At 41.3% G+C, this 18771-nt stretch overlaps 1 protein-coding gene across 2 annotated transcripts in view; it reads right to left on the bottom strand.

Annotated features, from left to right (window-relative positions):
* The window catches only part of CDH13 (cadherin 13), a 1164779-nt gene that overhangs the window by 655410 nt on the left and 490598 nt on the right, over positions 1–18771 (bottom strand). For both annotated transcript variants that reach the window (XM_005592649.4, XM_005592650.4), the window contains one exon: positions 13160–13276. In XM_005592649.4, coding sequence (XP_005592706.3) covers positions 13160–13276 — 117 coding nt within the window. The remainder of the gene's footprint in view (positions 1–13159; positions 13277–18771) is intronic.

Raw genomic sequence — 18771 nt, 5'->3', positions numbered from 1 at the left:
AGTCTACCTACCCACAAAGTAACACCTTCACGGGTGACTTTATTCAGCTTCCTATGGAGGCATAATGTCCCAGCTAAGAGGGAACCTTCTTCTACCTCCTCACTCGTCACTGTCCACTCGCTTGCCAGTGTTGCCTGGTATCCCCCACCATGGCCCTTAACTGTGCCCTCTCTCCAGTCCTTCTGCCTCTCCCCTGCCCGGGAGCCCTTCATCACCCACCTGGGTTTCTGTCACAGCCTCCCTCTTTGTCACCCTTGCTCCTGGTTTTCTCAGCCTTCAGGTGTTACCCAGTGCAACAGGACTAATCTTCCTGAAATGCAGATCTGATCATGTGATCCCCCAATGTATAACCCTTAGTCATCTGTAGAGAAAGGTCCAAATTCCCTACAGTAGTTTTCCCGATTTTTCCTTTTCCAGCCTTTGATGATTTCTCCAAATTTCTTTGTGACAATTTCCTCCTTGCATCACAGCCACGTTGAATTATTCTCAGCTCTCTGGACAGAGCATTGTTCCTCTTGCCCCTAGATACTGAATCATGCTCTTCTCACTGCCTGGAGAGCACTTTCTTCCCATGTCAGCTTCACGTTGCCTACTCTTAAGCATCCTTCAGGAGTCCTCTTTGGAATTACTTCTTCTGCCTTCTTGACTTTTCCAAGATCCCACAGCACCCCATCACAGTGCTTGTCTGCCTGTTTACAGGTCTGCCCCCTCTCCTAGGATGGGCATTCTTCTAGGGGGAATCCATAAGCAGTAGCCAGTGCAGTGCTTGACACATAGTAGTTGCTCAGTAAATATTTCTGAATTAATGTGGCTCAATTTTCAGCCTAGGGAGGGTGTTTGCCTGCTCAAGAGGCATCAACTGAAGCTCCTTCTTCATCACTTGTTCCAAACCAACTAATGCAACAGAAGACAGCAACATCTTTAATGCAACACTCACCAATGGGAACGTTTAAACCTACAATCAAGCATTCTTCTGTCTCCTCCATTACTGGTTGCAGAAGTGGGCCTAGCACAGGTACCCAGGAGGTACTGTTCCCAGCCACCCACACTCACATCACATCTTTCCCCCAGCAACCTATTTGGGAAGCAGAGCTAGCTCCAAGCTGGAAAAGAATGTAAAAGAGCTTCTTCATTCATTCCTTCCTCTCTTAAAACAAAACAAAACAAAAAACCCTTTATTGGCCTGTTTCCCATCTCCATCCAGTTCTACTTCAGTCCTCTTCAAAACTTGGACAAGTAATTGGACCGTGAAAAGGCCAGTCCATCTCCACTGTGCCCTAGGCTCCGCTCCTTCACGGCCCTTATCGACTGAGTCAGCTGCGGCCTCATCACAGAAAAACGGGCAGTGATATCTCTTAATTACACCAAAGTTGGCTTTTTCTGCTTTCACTTACATTCCTTGTGGCTCTCTTTGAACAGGGTTGTCAGCGGAGATACCAACAAAAAAATGTGTTGTCTGAAGTGAGCTTTTCTTGCCAGACAAAGAAAGCCATTTTTTGCTTGTCAACATGTGGTCTATTTGTTAAACGAAGACACGACCTCCGGCCTTAACTCAGCGCGCAAACACTCACATCAAATAAACGTTGCCGAGGTTAGCCTCATTTCTCCTCACTTCACAGAGAATTTTATCACTCCCTTCCTCATTTTCCAGGTGGAATTGGGACAATTGCTGCAGAATCTGCCAGCTTCAGGAGAGTGACTTGGATTTTTCCGTGCCAAGGAGAAGTGTGGTGGAGCTGAAAGGGCAAGCGTGCAAGCTCAGCTTTTACGTTGCACTTGCTGCGTGACCTTGAACAAGTTGCTTAATGCCTGCAACAGGCAGAGTTGTCAAAATATGACTCTCACTGCTCAACTGGGCAGGAGACCAGCTGCAACTCAGGGTGAACAGATGGGTGTGGAAGCCGCTTGTCCACAATGGAGGGCTTCACTCAAGCGTAGCTCCCCTGGGACCTGTGGGCCCCTTGACCCCTTCCAGTGTCATGGTCCCTGAGTCCCAAGGACAGTGCCGTGCTGAAGTCAACCCTACTCCTTCATGGAAGTTCATTGTTAAACATTCAGAGATTTTGTAAGTTGCTAGCCTGAAATTGGCCACTGTGGGAGAATTTATGCCAAAGTAGCTGCAAACACTCCAACTCAAGGCTTCCAGCCTCTCACAGCTAGTTTTCCAGCACACCCCTGCCCAAGGCACCTGACTTTGAACTCTGGAATTTCAGACAACTCCTACGAATCTGGGTACCTGCATTCAGACTGCTGGACATCCCGGGAGTTTGATCATCTGTCCACTAACAAGATTGTCCTGAAGCTGTCCAGCAGAGACGGAACAGCTATGGGAGCAGAGTTTCTCCCCGGCAGACCTCCCTGTGGGATGAGGGGGATGGCGAGCTATGCTTCTCATCCTTGGCTTACCCTGGCTTGTATGTTTCTCTTTCCTCCAGTGAAGTCTATTTCTTTTTTTAAAAAAATTTCTATAGATTGTTGGGGTACAGGTGGTGTTTGGTTACATGAGTAAGTTCTTTAACGGTGATCTGTGAGATTTTGGTGCATCCGTCACCCGAGCAGTATACACTACACCCTGTTTGCAGTCTTTTATCCCTCTCCCCTCTCCCAACCTTTCCTCCCAGTCCCCAAAATCCAGTGTATCATTCCTATGCTTTTGCATCCTCATAGCTTAGCTCCCACATGTCAGTGGGGACATAAGATGTTTGGTTTTCCATTCCTGAGTTACTTCACTTAGAATAATAGTCTCCAATCTCATCCAGGTTGCTGCAAATGTCATTCATTCCTTTTTACGGCTGAGTAGTATTCCATCACACACACACACACACACACATATATGTGTGTGTGTGTGCATATATATATCACAGCTTCTTTATCCACTTGTGGATCGATGGGCATTTGGGTTGGTTACATGATTTTGCAATCGTAAATTGTGCTGCTATAAACATGCATGTGCAAGTATCTTTTTCTTTTCTTTTCCTCTGGGTAGATACCCAGTAGTGGGATTGCTGGATCAAATGGTAGTTCCAGTTTTAGTTCTTTCAGGAATCTCCACACTGTTTTCCACAGTGGCTTAACTCATGCCATGTGCTATTTTGAAATCCATCCAGATCCCTGGTGCAATTGTAGGTGGTGACACAGAAAGGCAATTCAATTTGTACCACAAATAGACTGTTTTGCAAGATGCTTCTGAGCCTTGGTCATGCTCAGTTCAGAGCCTCCACTGTACAATGGGGACATAATATTGATTTCTGAGGGTACGTATGAGAGTCAAATGACCATTTGCGTGAGTGTGCTATGCAAACAGCAAAGACCCATGGAGACTTTAAACATTCACACACTCTGTGGTGGACAGATCACTGATGTGGCATTGAAGAGTCTTGGATATGGGTCTCAGCATTGCCATTCTTTAAGAGGGTTACCCTGGGCAAGCTACTTAATCTCTCTTAATTTTGACTTTCTCATCTCATAAATGAGTTGCCTACTTTATAGGGCTGTTGTAAAAACTAAGCAGAACAGTAGGGATAGCCATGTTTGGCTTAGATCCAGACATTCATTAGGTATTGAAGATTCTAGTCCAATTTGAAAATTCTTCAACAACCCTAAGTCTGGATGCTAATTCAAGCTGAAATGCCAGGTCCTTGAATGTTCACAAATAATTAAATATAAATTCAGTCTAAGGCCAAATGTTCATAATAACAATAAAGTTCTAGGAATCTTTAAAATGGAGAACCGAAAGGGTGATAAACTCAGGGTTAAAAATATTGCTTCCTCCTTGGGCTCAGATGCCTTTATTTGCGAGACATAGATCATGGAGGGAAGTTTTGCATATATATGTATTTGGCAAAGAGCCAAAACCACCCGATTATGTTTTATCATTAATTAAAATTTGCAGGAGGGCAACACTTCCAAATGGTGAACATAGCTTTTATTAGACTTAGCAAAAATAAGTTAGAAGTGACTGTGTTCAGTTGTGAATGAAGATAAAAGTTTTGAGTGTTTTAATTTAATTGGAATTAAAACACCAACATACACATAGGCAAATTCAGAAATACAGTCACGCAACTCTCTCTCTCTCTTCCCCCACTTCCCCCCATTGCCACATAAAATCCATCAACATCAAATCTATCAAAATCTGCTGGCTGGGCGCAGTGTCTCACGCCTGTAATCCCAGCACTTTGGGAGACCGAGGCAGGTGGATCACCTGAGGTCAGGAGTTCGAGAGCAGCCTGGCCAACATGGTGAAATCCCGTCTCTACTAAAAATACAAAACTTAACTGGGTGTGGTGGTGGGCACCTGTAATCCCAGCTACTCGGGAAGCTGAGGCAGAATTGCTTGAACCCGGGAGGTGGAGGTTGCAGTGAGTTGAAATCACGCCACTGCACTCCAGCCTGGGCAACAAGAGCAAAACTCCATCTCAAAAAAAAAAAAAAAAAAAAAAAAAAAATCTACTAAGAATGCTTATATGACCTGACATAATAGTTGACTGCCAAGCAATTTATCTGGTGGCCTCATTACCATTTTAGAAAATTAAAATTTACTGGAAATATCCAGACTGATCATATAATGGTCTATTAATTCCATTCTAACAACAAACCAGGCTATGATCACTTTAATTAATCAGTAAGCAGTGAATGAGTGAAAGTCTATGTAATCAGCCATATATATGGCTAGAATTCAACTCAAAGAATATTTGAGTTGCTACTGTGTGTTAGACCCTGTCCTGGGCCACTACATTTGACGAATTACAGTTAGTGGGAAGGTAGGGAAGGACACTGTTTCTCAAAATGTGTTAAGTGCCATCAAAGAGGTATAAACAATGTATAAAAGAGATCAAGTAAAATTCCACGGGCCAGGCTCAGTGGGTCACACCTGTAATCCCAGCACTTTGGGAGGCCGAGGCAGGTGGATCACTCGAGGCCAGGAGTTTGAGACCAGCCTGACCAATACGGTGAACCCTCATCTCTACCAAAAGTACAAAAGTTAGCCAGGCATGGTGGTGCATACCCGTAATCCTAGCTATTTGGGAGGCTGAGGCATGAGAATCTCTTGAACCCAGGAGGCAGAAGTAGCAGTGAGCAGAGATTGTGCCACTGCATTCCAGTCTGGGTGATAGAGAAAGACTCTATCTCAAAAAAATAATCCCACAGAGCAGACTGTATCAGAAATGGGCCATATTTGGATTAGCACCATCTGATAAAAATACAATATGAGCCATATAAATAATTTTTTTCTGGCAGCCACGTTAAAAAAAAGTGAAAAGAAATACAAGGGATTTATTTCTAAATGAAATCAATACAAAGATTATTAAGGAGACATTTTCCATTGCTTTTGTGTTTGTATGATAAGTTTTTGAAATACATCTCAGTGTGGACGTTGCCTTTTCAGTAAAAAATATTTTATCTGTAAATAGATGAAAATGCATCATGAAAAAAATAGATTCACCTGCCAAATTGTCCCAATAATGGAATGAAGTGTTACTTTTTAAGCTTAAATTAAAATTAGTTAAAATTTTAAAACTGCATTGGCCATATGTGGTTAGTGGGTACCATACTGGACTGTGTAGAGGTAGAACCTCCTGCAATGATGTCAATGTTCCACTGGATGGTACCGCCTTAGAGTGTGAATGTGGGCTGCTCCTAAGGAATAAGGATAAAGAGGGTGTATCCCAGGAAGAAGTGACAGTTCAGGAAAAGGCTTACGTGTAGCTGTGGCTGCTGAATGTAGCAATAAACTGTGATGTTCATCTCAAGAAGAATTATTGAGCACTGAGCCTTTGGACATCTTAGATACTCTGTATTCCAGTTTTTCTCCTACACTCTAGCCCATGGTAAGTTTTAGTTATTGAATAAAACTGCTAGTTGCCTTAAAATGGGGAAATTAAGTCCAGGTGCAATGGTTCATGCCTGTAATCCCAGCAACTTTGGGAGACCAAGGCAGGTGGAACACAAGTTCAAGAGACTGAGACGAGCCTGGCCAACATGGTGAAACCCCGTTTCTATTAAAAAAAATACAAAAATTAGCTGGGAGTGGTGGCGCACGCCTGTAGTACCAGCTACTAGGGAGGCTGAGGCAGAAGAATCGCTTGAAACTGGGAAGCGGAGGTTGCAGTGAGCAGAGATCTCACCACTGCACCCCAGCCTGGTAACAGAGAGAGACTCTGTCTCAAAAAAAAAAAAAAAACAAAAAAAAAAAACAGTGGGGAGTGGAAATTAAGCACATGTAAATTTCTGAGAAGAGTGTAGATGTGGATAAAGGGTACAAAGAGAAGTTAGACATGGATAAAGGGTATAAAGCAATGGATTTTAAAAGACATAGAGGGCTGACAGCAATTACTGGGTTACCCTGGACAACCCAGTGAGTGCCTGATCATAAACTAAATCAGGCAATAGCAAGTAACCCTGAGTCTGCATTTCAGGAGGAGGGTGATGGAGAGGTGCTGGGGCTTCAGTACCAGCTTTCTGGTCCAGCCTCTAAGGATATAGCTTTGGCCTTCGTGGGTCTTCAAAGTGAGGCAAATGACTATTAAATAGAATAAAACAAACTAAATTTCAAGACTATCAGACTCCTTGGCACCTATTTGCATGGGTGGGCATAAATCTCAGGTCCAGAGAATCGGGATGCAGGGAGACCTCTAAGAATCTGATGCCCAGAACACTGAGGAATGTGGCAGAGCTGATGTAAATTACCCTCAGGTCTGACTTATGGTTCATGACACAATCAAAGTGGAGTCCTGGTTGAGTGGTTTTCATGATTTAGTCTAATGATCAATGTTGGTTCCCTTTACAAAGAATACTTGGTCCAGTTACATATTTCTTCTATCCTGGGTTAAAGATGGCCTTCCAAATGCCCATTCTACCAATTTATAGGGTCTTTAAAAAAGGATTTTCTGTAAAAAAGTACTTTCATTGGTTTTGATGAAAAGGGTTTGTGATGAAAGCAGAATCCCTAATAAGCATTTCATAAATGACTTGTCTTTCAAACTCAATATAAAACAGAATAAAATACGTCTCCCAAAGACCTCCTTGCTGGCTTACAGATATAAAGTCCGTGCTCTCAATCAATTGGGGCCAAGAACTCAAAAATCTTTAAAGATGCAATCAATTATTTATCAGCGAAAGTTGGTAAAACTGAGAAATTATTTATGGCCGAAATTTTGAAAGAGTCATATTTTGAAGGGGGAGAGGGGAAAAAGCCACTTTGGGATCTGCATGTTCCTCTCCAGAGCACACACTCTCAGCTCCTCCCTGCTATCTAGAGTTCAAAAATGGAAAGAAAATCACAGGTATGAGGAAGTATGTTCATGACTGGGTGTTTTACCCTGTCTTCCAAAACTGTGAGAGATATTCTAGGGCAGAATGTACCGTGGAAAAGAGCCAGAAATTAGGAGGCAAACTGATTTTCCCAGGGCTGGCAGTGATCTATCAGGTTGTCTCCTGTGTGTGTTTGGGGAGGGTCATACACCCCCTCATACTCCCCACCTGCTATTTAAATGAGTAGCAGTGATTTGGAATCTCAGAGTTGTAATATGATTCCCTCGTATAATGGAAAAGCAGCTCCCAAATTCTAGTAGTTTAGCTACTTACCAACTAATTAATTACTTGGCAGATAGATAAATTATGTATCAGTCAAGGCTTTTTCTCATCCCTGGAGCTGCCTGCATAACCCTGCTGTGGGTATTCAGTTCTATACAGCAGGATATCCAACTGTGAAAAACCCTCCACCAGGGGCTAACTCGCCACAGCACCTTGCTTTTAATGTCTTCATTCTTCAGGATATGAGTCTCCTTTCTTTAAAGGAATTCAGGTTGTAATAAAATATGACCAAAAAAAAAAAAAAAAAAAAAAAAAAAAAAAAAAAACAAGAACCAGTTACTTACTTGTCTCCATTCACCCTCTTGAAATGCAAGACAAATGATTTAAAAAGCGTTTTTATGCCAGCATGCTAACTCCTGTATCCTTTATGATAATTTTATACTTAGTTAAACTTAATTTTTCCTAACATTTTATTACAAAATTTCCAAATGCAGAGAAAACTTGAAAGAATTGTACAGCAAGCACCCATATGTTCACCAACTTATACTCTACCACTAACATTTTAATATACTTCCTTTATAATGTATCAGATATCGATCCATTGATCCAACCTTCTGTCTGTCTTATTTTTGAGTGCATTTCCAAGAATTGCACTTAATTTTAATGCTGTTTTGAAAGGAGAAGTTGTCAGTGAAGATATTTCATTCCATGGAAGAGCATTCTCAGAATGGGCTTAGTATTTTCTGAGTGTAGCGGTTAAGAGCACAGACTTTGAAATCTCAAAAAGCAGAAACAAAACTTGGCTCTGCTGTGAACTAGCTATGTGGCTTTGGTCAGGTTACGTCACCCTTGAGTCTCATTACCTTCATTGGCACGCTAGAAAATGATCCTCATGTGGTTGTTATCATAAGAATTCAACATAATAGATGAAAAGTGCTTAGCACAGTGCTGGACAAATAATGACTATGTGCTGATATTGTCACCTCTTTCGTAATCCCACAAGATCAATGATTCTGTCTGTTTTCTCCTCCATTAAATTCCCAGCCCCTAGCAGTTCCTTATAAATAACAGATGCTGAATATATGCTTGTTGATACGAATTAGGTTGAATTTCAGAGATTTTCCCTCCTGGGATGCAGGAACTACTTTTTAATGGAGAGAGAGAGGCAAGTACAGGGGGTTTCAAAAGCCCAGGATGTGAGAAAGCTAGTGCAGGAAATGAGGTAAAAGCACAGGATGAAATGAAGTATGCAAAAAAAATAGATATATTAGCTTTGGTAAGGAAGCCGAAGCGATCAGTGCCCTGTCCACATCCCCTATGTGTCACCTTTTCAGTGCAGACCAGCAGACTGGAGACTGCTGTACAGTATCCTTTTTGTCTAAGGTTCTCCTCCAAACCTCAGCAGGCTGCCGAGTTACTGCACAGAGTGCAGGGCAGATCTGATATGCTAGAGAATTTACACCCTTGGAAGCAGTCCTCAACCAATTACTGCTGGGAGTAGAAATACCCCAGTTTGTGTCAAAGTATCCCAGTGCCATCCCCTGGGGGTGCTTTAATGCTGACAATGTATTCCACACCATGTTTTAAAGTTAGCCCATGAGATTCAATCCAGTCACCCACAGGGGTAGCTGGCTTCATAAACAAGCTTCTCTCCCAGCTGCCTTCCCTTTTCTGTGTCTCTCCCTTATTTTATTATGAACATTTCCCCCACCTCTTAAATGAACTGCCTTCATTTGAATTCTTGTCTCAGGGTCCACTTCTAGGGGAAGCCAAAGTAAGACAAACGTCTTTATGCTTTTAAAGCTGCAGAACCTCTTCTTCAAATGGCATTCTATACCGAAGACTAATAAGTAATATTTACACAATTAGAGGTGTCCTGACTTAGAGATTTTTTGGGAGTGTGGTGGTGTTTGGAGGCCAGAGCTCGGCCTCTGTGGTCTTCTTTCCCTTCTCGCCGCCTCCCCAGCACTCACTGAAGACACCTACGTCCTCTTCCACAGCTCTGCAGAGCACAGCTTGTCAGCTGTGGTGGAGATGATGAGGATAAGACAGGAGATATAAAGAGTAATATAAATAAATAGAAACAAGCAGGAACAAAAAGGAAAATATGTACCTTCAAAGGCATATAAAGCATGGACAAATAAATAGTTTTTGCAAAGCAGTGCAGTAATTCTACAAAAAACATCTAGAAGTTTCGAAGGCTCTTGCACATTGTCTAGTTAGTAGCCTACCACACTTAGAAAAGCAGTTGCTTGTAGAGAATCTAAGTCGAGATCAAGTATGGGCAACACATAAGGGGCTAAGAAGAGTTGAGTCCTCAGTTTGGAAACCAAATTGCCTTTTGAAGCCGTAATAAGTTAAAAAAAAAATTGCGAAAGAATGTTCCCAATTAGCTACATGCTTATGAACCCATTGAATAGCTCAAGAAAAGAGGCTTGTGAGAAAACCCACCCAAATATACCCAGGAGGAAATTGTGTGTAATTGAAGGAAACTATAGGATGACTACATAATGTATTGTCTAAATCTGGACATGACAGATTTGGATAACCAGTGTAAACTTGGATTTTCCAGGCAACTGAAATGTGATTGTCCTTACTATAACTAATTAATGGAATTGCAACTGAAGGTATTGTGTACTAGTGGTGGACAGGGGACAAAACCGTATTTCAGGTCAGCCCTCTGTAAACTTGAGTGTGCATCAGAATCACCTAGAAGCTGTGTAAAAACACGGATTCCTGGCTTTAACCCGAGTTTCTGGCTCAGTGGTTTTGGGGTAGGACATGAAGATATGCATTTCTAGCAAGCTTCCAGGGGATACTTATGTAGCTGGTCCACAATCACTTTTGGAGGATTGCTTAAGACCAGCAGTCCTGCACCCTGGCTGCATATCTGAATCACCTGGGATATTTAACACATCCTCACATGGTTCTCACCCCCACCCTAGTGGAATCAATCTCTGAGGGTGGAGCCCTGACATATGCATTTTAAGGGTCTCTGCTGATTGTGATGCATGCTGAGAGTTGAGAAGCCCAGGATTATCTGAAAGAAAACCGAAACACTGGAATGCAACGTGAGTCTCAGAAACTGTTTGGGAAGAGCTTTGAAGAATTGGGACTCGGGTCCCTTGGCACCTGGCATCTTGGGCTCCTGGGAAACCTGTCTAGAAAAGGATCATCACAGTGGCTAGGGCTGCCCAAGGGAACAGGGCTATCCCTTTGGAGCAGCTCTGCTTCCCTTTATATCATATCCCAGACTCTTGAAAAGATTTTTGCTTAGAGAAAGGCATCTTTGGCACAGTGGGAGTTTAAAATGATAAATATAGTGGTTACCAGGATACTGGATTATCACTTCTTTCAATGTGCAATAAAGATCGATTTTTTTGTTTGTTTGTTTGACACAGAGTCTCACTCTGCCGCCCAGGCTGTAGTACAGTGGTATGATCCCGGCTCACTGCAACCTCCACCTCTTGAGTTCAAGTGGTTCTCTTGTCTCAGCTTCCCAAGTAGCTGGGATTACAAGCGTGCCACTACGCTGGCTAATTTTTGTATTTTTAGTTGAGACGGGGTTTCGCCATGTTGGCCAGCATGGTCCTGAACTCCTGACCTTGGTTGATTCTCCTGCCTCAGCCTCCCAACATGCTGGGATTACGGGCATGAACCATTGCGCCTGCCCAATACTAATTTTTAATAGTCCAAGTCACCTTTGTCCAGATCACCACCAAACTCCCCTCTTAGTGGGTCTCTTTGCTTCCACTCCTCTCTACCGCTCTGCTACCACTAATCATTCTCTACAAGGCAGCCAGGAGGATCTTTCAAAACACGCAGTCTCCTGGAGAAATCTTCCAGTGGTCCCCTGCTGCATGCACGATGAAACCCCAACTCCTCATCCAAGGGCAGGCTGGCCTCTCTGACTTCACTCTCACCACTGCCGTCCTTGTTCACTCTCTTGCAGCCACCCAGGCATGTTGCAACTCTACTACATGCTATTCTGTCCCACCTTCAGGCCTTTGCATGTAAACTTACCTCTGCCAAAGATGCTGTTCATCCAGATATTCCTATGACTGTTCCTTTCTCATCCTTCCAGTTTCCCCTCAAACAATACCTTCAAAAAGCCATCACAGTCATCTGTGTAAAGATTCCCTCCTCCCTCTACTCCTTCATCCTGCCATTTGCTCTTTTTTCCTCATCTTCCTGTTCTGATTTTCACAGCATTTGTCATACTCTGCAATGTTCTTCTTTCTGTCTTCCCACTAGCATGTTAGCTCTATTATCTGCTTCTTCACACCCAGCCCCAAGTTTAGAGTCCAGCATACAACATGTACGGTGTACTTAATAAACTAGCAGTTCAAAAGCAAATGCCATTAAGATCATTCATTTAACTAACCACCATTTTTCAAATTCCAGATTCACCAATGTCTGATACAGTAAGTTCCTCTTCAAACGTTTAATTTCTGATTCCCTTCCTCTTTGTTCTCAAGATCAACTTCCTTGTCCCTTCTGCTAAGTTACCTGCTCTGTAAACAACTTCTCCTGATAGTCCCAATCTGTAACTCATATCTCTTCCTCATTTGGAAAGACTCCTCTTTACTCCTGGCTACCCATTCTGTAAACTGCCACTCCTGCCGAAACAGCTCTTCCCACTGAAACTACCCTTCCCGCCTTTGCTGTGCCCTGACATGCCCAAACATGCCTTGTACCACAACCAACAGCCTCTCCCTTCCTGCCTAATTAGCCATATTCAATTTTAAACAGTAACCAATCAGGTCAGTTTAGATTGTGCGGTCCAACTCCAGCCAATGGGGACAGGACACAGAAGCAGGGACTAACCGTGTTAGGGATAAACCCCCCTTCCCTCTTTTGTTCAGTGTGCTCTCTCAGTGACCAGAAGTGCGAGGAGCACCCCACTGTAGAAGTAAATTGCCTTGCTGAGAAAACTCTTTGCCTGAGTGCTGGTTCTTCTTTGCGACACTGAGCACTTGTTTCTAACAACCAAAAAGTACAAACTGCTCAAAATTTGATTCTCCATGTTGATTCTCTTAAAGAGCGGAGAATGTATTGATGAGGCAGTATCAGTATTTTGGCACATTTAATGGTGACTATTTCTTCCTGGAAAAGCTATTGTTCTGATTCATGGGACAGTGTTTTCCACATCTGGTTCTGGATCTGGTTAGGATGATTTTACTCCCTTGATCAGGTTTAGTTTTTGGAAAACTAACCCAGTGATATGCTTGGACCTAGATATTTGAAAAGGAGGATCTCAATGAAGGCCACATATCAACATACCGCCATCCTAGGGGGCCCTATCTGGGGATCACCTGAATATAATCTATAAAAACAATGAGCCTTATTTCTCAACCAATGACATCTTCCTATGTAATTTCAACATCATCTACCATGTTGATCTCCATAATATTCAAAACTGTTATTGGTTCTTTCAAATTTCCTCTTTTGTGTATGAATGATCTTCCAACATTCTTTTTATGACAAAACCATTTGGTCTCTTATCATAGAGGGATGAAGACTAATTCCAGCTTGTCACCAAGACAGTCATACTCAGTCTGCTTCCTGTGCACTCATTTTTTCATAAAAAACACGTTTTTGTAATTTGTTTTTTTGCGTGACTTACCTTGCCAACATCTCTTGGGAAAGGCTGTCTCTGATTCTCTGGAATTAAAATGGGAGATACCACAATGGACCTCTTTTGTCTTGGGACAGGAGAAGTTCTTGCAAATTTAAATATATCCTAAAAGGGAAAACAAAAGGATTGATTAAAATCTCCCATTGAAATGATATATCAGTCTGCTCTGAGATAGAGTTCCTTTGTTGGGAAAGCATACAGCTGTTTGGAAAGTGTTCATTGTATTCCATCAAACCCTATTAGCATTACCCAAGTACAATATTAGAATAATACTAAAGCTGACATTGTTATTCACTATAACTATCATGAAGCTATTTGAGCCCCCAACTTCCAAATCATTCTATTCACAATGACAGTCTTGATTTATGCATCCCTCACTGTTTGCATATTACTGTTCTTAATCTGCCAAGCTACTGGATTTCTTGCCTGGTCAGGAATCTGGAGGACTTGCTTAGATATAAAATTTTATTTGATTTATATAGCCCATAAAGAATTGGTTTTATAACAAATCCTAAGTGAAAAGAACAAAGTTAGATGCATCATATTGCCTGACTTCAAATTATACTACAAGGCTATAGTAACCAAAACAGGATGGTACTGGTATAAACCTAGATTAATGGAACAGAACAGAGAATCCAGAAATAAAGCCACATACCTACAACCAACTGATCTTCAACAAAGTCAGCAAAAATATATGATAGGGAAATGACACTCCATTCAATAAATGGTGTTGGGCTAAACACCCATATGGAAAATTGGATAATCATATCCCTAAGAGTGAAATTGGACCCATAGCTTTCACTATATACAAAAATTAACACAAGATGAATTAAAGACTTCAACACAAGATCTGAAACTATAAAAATCCTAGAAGAAACCATAGGAAAAACTCTTCTAGACATTGGCCTTGACAAAGAATTTATGGCCTAGTCCTCAAAAGCAAACATTACCAAAAAAAAAAAAAAAAAAGGACAATTCGAACTTAATTAAACTAAAAAGCTTCTGCACAGCAAAAGAAGCAATCAACAGAGTAAGCAGATGACCTAGAGAATGGGAAAAATATTTGTAAAGTATGCATCCAACAAAGGACTATTATCCAGAATTTACAAGGAATTCAAACAGCAAAAATGACCCCATTTAAAAGTGGGCAGGCCAGGCGCAGTGGCTCACACCTGTAATCCCAGCACTTTGGGAGGTCAGGGCAGGCCGATCTCCTGAGGCGAGGAGTTTGAGACCAGCCTGGCCAACATGATGAAACTTGGTCTCAACTAAAAATACAAAAATTAGCCAGGCATGGTGGCAGGCACTTGCAATCCCAGCTACTTGGGTGGCTGAGGCAGGAGAATTGCTTGAACCCAGGATGCGGACACTGCAGTGAGCCAAGATTATACCACTACACTCCAGCCTGGGCAACAGAACGAGACTCCAACTCAAAACAAACAAAAAAAAGTAGGGCAAACAACATTAACAGACATTCTTCAAAAGGACACAAACGAGGGGCCAACAGACATATGAAAAATGCTCAATATCACTAATCTTCAGAGAAATGCAAATTAAAACCACAATGCGATATCATCTTACACCAGTCAGAATGGCTATGATTAAAAAGTCTTAAACAACAAATATTGGTGAGGCTGCAGAGAAAAGAGAATGCTTATATACTGTTGGTGGGAGTGTAAATTAGTACAAACTCTGAAAAACAGTATGATGACTTCTCAAAGAACTGAAAATAGAACTATCATTCAACCCAGCAATCCCACTACGGGGTATATACACAAAGGAAAAGGAATCATTATATCAAAACAATACCTGCACATGTGTGTTCATCATAGCACTATTCACAATAGCAAAGACATGGATTGAACCTAAGTGTCCATCAACAGAAGACTGGATTAAAAAAATGTGGGGCCAGGCGCAGTGGCTCACGCCTGTAATCCCAGCCCTTTGGGAGGCTGAGGTGGGCTGATAACCTGAGGTTGGGAGTTCGAGACCAGCCTGACCAACATGAAGAAACCCTATCTCTACTAAAAATACAAAATTAGCCAGGCGTGGTGGCACATGCTGGTAATCCCTGCAATCCCAGCTACTCAGGAGGCTGAGGCAGGAGAATCGCTTGAACCCAGGAGTCAGAGGTTGCAGTGAGCCGAGATTGCGCCATTGCACTCCAGCCTGGGCAATAAGAGCGAAACTCAGTCTCAAAAAAAGAAAATGTGGGATATATATATATGTGTGTGTATACGTATGTGTGTATATATATTCTTAAATAAATATATATAACATATATCCCACATTTATAGATATATAATATATATATCCCACATTTATATAAATATATATATTTATATAAATAAATATAGATATAAATGTGGGATAAATATTCATATATTATATATTTGTATATAATATATATAAATGTGCATATATGTATATATGTGTATATATTATGTATACATAAATATACACACACAAATAGATACATTTATATATAAATGTGGGATATATATATTATATTTATTTATATAAGGATATATACACACATATACACATACACACACACACATATACACACACACACAAGCCATAGAATACTACGCAAACATAAAAAAAAGAATAAAATCATGTCTTTTGCAGCAACATGGATGAAGGAGGAAGACATTATCCAAAGCGAAGTAACTCAAACAGAAAAATGCCGCACATTCTCACTTTTGAGTGGGAGCTCAGCAATGGGTACTTGTGAACATGCAGAGTGGAATAAGAGACACTGGGGTCTTCAGAAGGTGGGAGGGTGGGAGGAGGGCGAGAGCGGAAAACATCACCTGTTGGGTACAATGTTCGCTCTTTGGGTGATGGGTTCATTAAAAGGCCACCCTTCCCCACTACACAATGTGTGCATGGAAGAAACCTGCACTCGTACCCCTTGAATATTTTTTTAGATACTCTCCCAATAATAGGGAATTTTGCTCTAGGGTAATGGATAGGCATTTTCAAAATGATTATACTTTGTAAGAGTCTTCAAAAACATTTACAAAATGAAAAATAAAAAGCAACTCTCTTCATGGGTCACTGCAAGGTCCTTACATTCACAAATGAATAGGGAAAAAGGGACAATCACAAAGTCCCAAACTATGTCAGGCATTATGGAGACTCGTATTCAATGTATTGTCAAAGAACACGTGCTATTATTATGATTAGTGGGGCAACTGTTGGAATGCACTCTCCAAGTAGCATGTCCCAAGTTCAATCATTGGAGTGACACTGTCAGGGTGTTTGCTCTATGTGTAACTCATCTTTTTCATTAAATGTGTTCAAAATGAAAACTTTGTATCATTTTAAATAAAACATTAGTATCGCTTTACATAAAAAGAAGGAAAACATAAAAATAAACTTGCTGGAGACCTAATGACACTATCACATTTGAGCTCAAAACTGTTGCCTATGGAAAGTTCTTCATTTTACAGGTAAAAAGGGGCTAGAGCAGTGTTAAAGGGGTGTTAGCACCAAGCTGAGACTTCCTCCTTGATCTGATCAGATGACCGAAAGATAACTGAAAAAGAATATCATTCCCAATACGCAAACTGATCTTATTTAATGCCACATCCTAATTAAAATTCCCTTCTGCATCATCAGAAGTAAACATCTGAAACTTGACAACAGGTTCCTATCAAAATCATGTGATAAATGATAGTTTCATTCCATCTTTGCCCCCAAGACCCCACAAAAGAGTGCGTGTGTGTGTGTGTGTGTGTGTGTGTGTGTGTGTGTGTGATAGTTTTAAAGGGAAATTTATGTAATAAAATTCAAACAGGAAACAAGATAAGCTAAGGCTCTGAAAGTATCTATAAATAGCCATTCTCTTGATTTTGGTGGGAGTATAAATTCATAGCACCCTTGTGAAAAGCAATCAGGCAATATTTATTTATTGAGAGTTTTATGAATGTACATATCCCTTCACTCTGTAATTTTACTCCTAGGAACGCATCCAAATGTTACATTCAAAAGAAGAATAAAACTGTATGAAGGAAGATGTTTAGTGAGACATGATTTATAACGGGCAAACATGAAAAACATCCTAAATGTTCCATAACAGGGACAAAGTTACATTTGGGTTTGTTAGTAGGAGACACTCTTAGGCCATGACCAATAATGCAATTGTGAAGACCATGTTCCAACCACTATTATCATCACTCCATTGCCCTCACCATCACTACCCTAAACTACTATAGTAATGATACAGTAAGCATATGCTGGCCAATGCACTGGGCACTTGGCATGAGTCCCCTCTAATATTTTCATCAGACCTGCCAAGTAAATCTTATCCCTCCTTAATCAATGAAGAAAGTTCAGAGAGGTTGCATACAAACTGCTCCAATTTACCTAGCTAGCACAGAGAATATTTAAGACAAACTATGTAGGAAAATATAGAATATCATATTGAATGCATTCTATTTTCTATATACTATACTCATCACAGAAGAATATTAAAATCTCAATGAAAGAGACTAAGTAAAAGACATTTTAGTCTCTAGGTAGTGAAAAAGACTCAATATGCAGGCAAAGAAAACTGGATTCTGTATAAGACAGTGAGAAGAAAAAGAAAGAATAATATAACAAACAAACAAAAAAGCCAACTACTCAAAACGAACCCAACCCTAAACAAAGAAACAACATTGGCCGGGCGCGGTGGCTCACACCTGTAATCCCAGCACTTTGGGAGGCCGAGGCGGGTGGATCACGAGGTCAGGAGTTCAGGACCAGCCTGACTGACAGGTGAAAATCCATCTCTACTAAAAATACAAAAATTAGCCTGGTGTGGTGGCACGTGCTTGTAATCCCAGCTACTTGGGAGGCTGAGGCGGGAGAATCACTTGAACCTGGGAGATGGAAGTTGCAGTGAGCCGAGATCCTGCCACTGCACTCCAGCCTGGATGACAGAGCGAGACTCTGTCTCAAAAAAAAAAAAAGAAAATTACAGTGCATTGTATTTACACAAAACCGGTATTTAACATTGATGAAGATTCTGTTGGTTTATTAAGGGTGGCAAAAATAGGAAATATGTAAACTATGTAATATCTGAATGTCATTCATGATAAAATATATCTTGAGCCTCAGATGAGAGGACAGTCTAGGGAAACACTTTAAAAAGATGTAAAGTTTGTGCAGATGTAAAGGATTAGTGAATGGGCTTCATTCTAGAGCAAACGTAGCCTCAGCTCATGATGACAACTTATGTCTAAATGTGTCCAAAGTAATGACAAAGCATACTGTGTCATCAATAACGAACTTTGCATAGTGAGTCATGAAGTGCTTACTTGTGTTTTCATACCCACAAATGGGTGATATTTGTGTCCTCATGGGTGTCCACAGTGGTCAGGTCCCTGAGTTCCCATCCTACCTCTGGTGTCCTCTCAGCTCACCAGCTAATCAAGTCCACAGCTGCCAGTCCATTTCCTTGATTCTTACAGCACATCCCAGAAGTATGGCAACCAGCACAATTGTGCTAATCCCTGGATCTAAAGTGACCAAGAAAAGAAGCAGGAGGCTCTGATTCTTGAAAAGCAGCACCTGGAAGGGACAGGGTTGGGTGCTGCTGGAGGAACTGA

The sequence above is a fragment of the Macaca fascicularis genome, chromosome 20 (genome assembly GCF_037993035.2).
Source record: "Macaca fascicularis isolate 582-1 chromosome 20, T2T-MFA8v1.1".
Classification (NCBI taxonomy): Eukaryota; Metazoa; Chordata; class Mammalia; order Primates; family Cercopithecidae; genus Macaca; species Macaca fascicularis.
This window is presented reverse-complemented; position numbering and strand designations above follow the sequence as displayed.